The 5,195-nt window shown below is 48.0% G+C and overlaps 2 protein-coding genes across 6 annotated transcripts in view; one reads left to right on the top strand and one right to left on the bottom strand.

The window, feature by feature from the left end:
- The window catches only part of LOC103365992 (transcription initiation factor TFIID subunit 4-like), an 18,349-nt gene extending 17,195 nt beyond the window's left edge, over nt 1-1,154 (bottom strand). Inside the window, exon 1 of one of the 2 annotated variants that reach the window (XM_008293584.1) lies at nt 29-1,154. In XM_008293584.1, coding sequence (XP_008291806.1) covers nt 29-1,154 — 1,126 coding nt within the window. The remainder of the gene's footprint in view (nt 1-28) is intronic. The other variant, XM_008293585.1, reaches the window with a different exon arrangement.
- Nucleotides 1,155-2,187: 1,033 nt separating this feature from the next.
- Nucleotides 2,188-5,195, top strand: part of lsm14aa (LSM14A mRNA processing body assembly factor a) — a 14,200-nt gene continuing 11,192 nt past the window's right edge. Inside the window, exons 1-2 of one of the 4 annotated variants that reach the window (XM_008293587.1) lie at nt 2,188-2,605; nt 5,024-5,187. In XM_008293587.1, coding sequence (XP_008291809.1) covers nt 2,485-2,605; nt 5,024-5,187 — 285 coding nt within the window. In that variant the 5' untranslated portion in view covers nt 2,188-2,484. The remainder of the gene's footprint in view (nt 2,606-5,023; nt 5,188-5,195) is intronic. The other 3 variants (XM_008293586.1, XM_008293589.1, XM_008293588.1) reach the window with 3 other exon arrangements.

Here is a 5,195-nt window from a genome sequence, read left to right as displayed (position 1 = left end):
GTGTGTGTGTGTGTGTGTGTGTTCTCACCTGGTGGCATGGTGAAGCCGGGCGGCAGCTGGATGGTGGTCTGCTGCTGGGGCCTGACCGCCAGCGCCGGCTGGGGGGCGGCTGCCCGGGCGGCACCGGCCACCAGCGCGGGTCTCTGCGGCTGGATGGAGGTGGCCACCACCGGGGCTCCGGGCGGCCTCACCAGGGCCACCGCCGGCTGGGCCACCCCGTTCACTGCGGGCTTGGCCAGGGGCACGGCCGGTACCGGACTGGTCCCAGTCTGGGTCTGGCTGATGGGGGACTGGGCGGCCGGTGGGGGGGTGCTGGTCAGGATCACGGAGCTCCCGGAGGCGGGCTGTCCCGGAACCAGCATCTTGGTGTGCATCAGCGGGCTGCTGTGGTTCAGGACCGGAGCGCTGGAGGCGGACGGGGCCACCAGCGGGGCTCCTTTCGGGTCCACCCCGTTCTGGGCCACGCTGGCCGCCGGGCTGGGGAGCCTCTGCAGGGCCACGGCGGAGGAGCTCACCGGGAAGCTGGGGGCGGCGATAGCGGAGCTCCCGCTGACCACCGAGCCGGTCCCGGCGGGCGGAGCGGCGCCGGGCGGAGGGACCCCGGGCGAGTTCACCAACTTTACGGCGCCGCCGTTTAAACTTTGCACCCCGGGAGACGAGGTCCGGACCTCCGCCGCGGGCGCCGCGGCGCCGCTGGGAGCCGCGCTCGGACCCAGGACAGCCGCCCGCTGGAAGCTAGCGGCGGCGGGCTGACTGCTCAAAGTTACGGGTCCCGGTCCGGGAGAAACAGTCGGTGGAGTCGCTCCGACGGCCGGCAGGCTGGCTCCGGCGGTGACCGCGGCCCCGGCGGCGGCAGCGGAGGTAGAGGCGGGGAGGCTTTTCCCGGACAGCGGCTCGTTAGCGCCCGGCTCCGGGGTTAACCCCGCTTTCGGATGCCCTTGTTGCGGCTCCGCGGACCCCGCCGGATCGCGCACTTTCCCTGAGAAGTGGCCGGCAGCGGCTGCAGCTGCCTCCCGTTTGCCGTCGGAATAAGGAGCGGCGGGAGTCTTCCTGTCGCCCAGCTGAGACTCCAGCGAGCCCACCAGGTCGCTGACCGCCTTCTCGTCCACCTCGGTGAAGAGCATGTCCTCCAGTGGGTCGGAGGCTCCCGCCATCTTTGATGCTGGACCGTTGTACAAATCGTATTTTAGAATGTACGCATGCGCGCAGGATCGGGCTCGTTTTGGAGCGTAGAACAAGAAGAGTCAGAATCTGTGTGAGCCCTGCGGAGCGACGGCTCTGGACGTGCAGGTGAGTCTGCAGGTAAAACCACCAACAAACAACGTCATTTACATGTTTGTCTCACTAAAACAGTAAGTAGTCATCAGCAGAAATGTGTCTCCAGTGCTGCGTCATACATCACAAATAAGCAAAACACTGAAATCCACTCCTTTAAATGCAACTTCATAAAGTCGATTACATTAGTTTCTGAATGAATGACGAAGTGTTTGTTTAGTATGGACATCGGCCACACATGTAACTGTACTACATGTGTGACAGACGTGTGGACTTAATCTTCATAAATCATACACTAGCAGGAGCCTGATGCTGTGCAGTTTGTTCTGGAAGCAAAAAGAGTAAGAAATGATTTAAAACACATGGTTAAAATGATGCAAACAAGTGCTTGCAACACACATCATCCATCCATCATCTACACACCGCTTAATCCTCACTAGGGTCGTGGGGGGCGGAGCCTATCCCAGCTGATCCAGGGTGAAGGCAGGTTCACCTGGACAGGTAACCAGTCTATCACAGGGCTACATCAGAATATTCACATGAAAAAATCAACACAAGGAATGAAAAATGCTTAAATACATAAATCAGTAAAATTATACTGAGAACTGAGCCAGCATGAAACACAGTAACATGATAAATATTGCGTTAATAAAGTCACAGGTTCAGGTGTTGAATATTTATTGGAATATTCTTGTGACTAGAAAATAAAAGTGTTTGTCTCATACAAAATGAATAAGAACCCTGAACACTCCATCATTAGATTTTAGAAACAAGAGGCCAATAAAAAGATTAGTGTTACATTTATGTTTTTTTTTTTTCTATTTTTCACCAGCAAATATATTCTGTTTCTGTACTTCTATCATCTGACTCCCTGTCTGACGACGCTTTATTTTAAATAATACTCACATATAGTCTTTACAAACTACTTGTTGTTGTTTCCCTGTGTTTGCTCTTCTAGCCTGCACAGATCTAGAAGCCGCGGCGCCTTGAAGTCCCGCGATATTATGAAGTCTCGTTAGCCCCCGCGCTCAGAGCCCTTCGATGGAGGAGGAGGTAGCCATGTTGTAGCTGCGGAGAACAGCGACGGCGGCGCAGAGAGACACAAACACACCGGAAGATTCGCTCTAGAATCGGTTCTGCTCACCGTGCGGTTCGGAGGGACCGTCTGTTCTGTTCCCTGTCTGGAGCGCCGGGCTGAAGGGAGGCACCATGAGCGGCGGGACGCCTTATCTGGGCAGCAAAATCAGCCTGATCTCGAAGGCCGAGATCCGCTACGAAGGAATCCTGTACACCATCGACACGGAGAACTCCACCGTGGCTCTGGCTAAAGGTAGCTGCTCACGCTGCTAATGTAGCCGCCTAGCATCGGAGGTCCCGCCGTTAGTTTTCAGTTTTTATTCATGCTTATTAAATATTAATTAAAATGTGATTCAGTCGCGGCAAATGTTCTGCTCCGAGCAGGTTGCACACAGAACCGCAACATTTAGAGCGTTAGCCGGTGGTTAGTCCGCATGAGCTAACGTCCATTGGTTAACATGGCGAGGCGCTGCGCTGCTACAACATCCGTCAGGAAGCTAATTCAGCCGGACGAGCTTTGAAGCGCAGCCGGAGCGGAACGCAGGAGGAACGTTAGCTGCGAGGCTACAGCTGCACGCAGAGTTAAGCATAATACACAGAACTAGTGATGTGAGTTTGAGACATGAGTCAGCTAACAGGTAGCCGCCAGTGAAATGTCGGTGCAGACCGAAAACAACACGCTGCTGTCGGTAACGTGAAGTTCAGCTTCACCTGCTCTGACGTCAGAGTCCTCACCTGGTTTAACTAGAGATTATGACGAAACACTATTAATGAGACGTGTGTCAGCAGCTTTATCCGGTTAATGAGCTGCAACCGAACAGAACCTGGAGGAGTTCTGGTTATGTAATGTCAGGACACACGGACTATACAGATCGATTATCCGATCAGCAGACAGCAACTGAGTTCACCACCACCTGTTTTTGTATTTGATTAATTGGTTTGAGTTATTTTTATTCTTCCATTGCAGGTTCATTAATGTGAATATTTTTATCTGGTGGTTTCAGGATCAATACCGATTTTCCTGATTAAGTAAATCAATAATCAATATTTAAAGCAGATATATTTGCAGAAAAGAGAAAATGTTTGTCAAATCCAGTAAAACCATCACGTCACACATCATTGTTCGGTTTCTGCCTCCACATCAGCCATAAGGCAGAACACAGGGTTGGAATCTTTGGGTTTTTTACAACAGAAATAAGACTGAAACTAAATAAATCTTTCAAAGTACGTTTTGAAATCAGGCGCTCTCGCTTTTGATTAAACATTTCCCTCCAACTGCAATGACTAATTAATTAGTTTTCGACTATTAAACAATTTTTAAAAAATCATTAATCAGTGTGAGTAATTTTAAAACTTAAAACAAGTCTAACATGTGTGATTACAGCTTTATAAATGTTTTCTGTTTTCTCATGCTGGTGAACTGGATCGCAGAACAACTGCCAATTTTCCAGCTACATCTGTTCATCAGTTACAAAATGTGGATCAGAGTTTCCTCAAAGGAGGAAAGAAACCAGAAAATATTCAAACTGAAGAAGCTGAAACTGTGGAATTTAGTTTTTATTAAAAAAAATAAAAATAAAAACAAAGACAAAAAACCTCAAACTGATAAATTGATGATCAGAGTAGTTGGAGGCTCATTGATTGACTTCACAGCAGTCTTCTGATGGAATTACTGAGCAGATATTGACCACCTTATTTATACTCATTTCTGTTTATTGTAGAATAGAATAGAGTAGAATAGAATAAAACTTCATTGATCCCTTCGGTGTAGACTTCAGGGAAATTGATGTACTAGAAAAACATGTTTCTGTTTGTCCCTGCTGGTGACAAACAGAAACAATACGCTGCTTTTAAAATGTTCTGAGTCACTTTGCAAAATAATATTTTATCTCAAAATCTAAGACATGGCAGATTAATTTTCTGTAACATTTTCAGACAGTCTGTTGTTGGCTGGTACCGATTTCATGCCAATATCGTCTCGTTGTTTGTGCGACTTAGAATTAAATTACATTAACTGATGCTTCAAATAAAGTCTGTGCTTTTCTGTTTGTGTTTCTGTGATTCGACAGAAATATTCAGTCCAACACTGTGATATATATTTTCTTATTATAGATCATAGAGCCACCGTTTCCTGATTAAAGAAAAGATGCACCTCAGACTCAAATCAATCAGAAAACTTTATATCAGGCTTTTTGTAATTCTGCTAATTCCTACCAAAACAACAGATTTGTTAGGCGTTGGGATGCTAGCATTTAAATAAAATAATAACAATACAAGCAATAAAGATATATTTGTGAAATAATAAAATGAATTATTTGCGGTCACTAAACTTATACTTGAATATAAATGTTAATCACACGATTTATGAAGTAGTGCAGTCTCAGCCTTATAGTTGCTTTAGTGTTTGATGTGATGTGTGTAGGGGTTAAATCATCACCATGTGAATCAGTCGGATCAGTTCATATATGAAACGTCACTGTCGGGTCTCAGCCTCAGTACCGACACTTCAGTTAAGTCACAGTCCTTCACTTCTACGTCAAAGCACTTTGGTATTATGAACAAAACTACGACTGTCAAAGCCTAATAAAATCGGATAAGATAAAGGTAAAAGGTGGATTAAAGCCCATTTCTGTCTGTAAAACACTGACCTGAGGTCTGTTCTTCCTGTCAGTCCGGTCCTTCGGCACCGAGGATCGCCCGACCGACCGACCCATCCCTCCTCGAGACGACACCTTCGAGTACATCATCTTCAGAGGCAGCGACATCAAGGACCTGACGGTGTGCGAGCCGCCAAAACCGACATGTTCTCTGCCTCAGGACCCCGCTATAGTCCAGGTAAACCA

Source organism: Stegastes partitus, unplaced genomic scaffold (assembly GCF_000690725.1).
Source record: "Stegastes partitus isolate 25-593 unplaced genomic scaffold, Stegastes_partitus-1.0.2 Scaffold895, whole genome shotgun sequence".
Lineage (NCBI taxonomy): Eukaryota > Metazoa > Chordata > Actinopteri > Pomacentridae > Stegastes > Stegastes partitus.
Note: the sequence above shows the minus strand (reverse complement) of the source record. Positions and strands in the feature narration are given on the sequence as shown.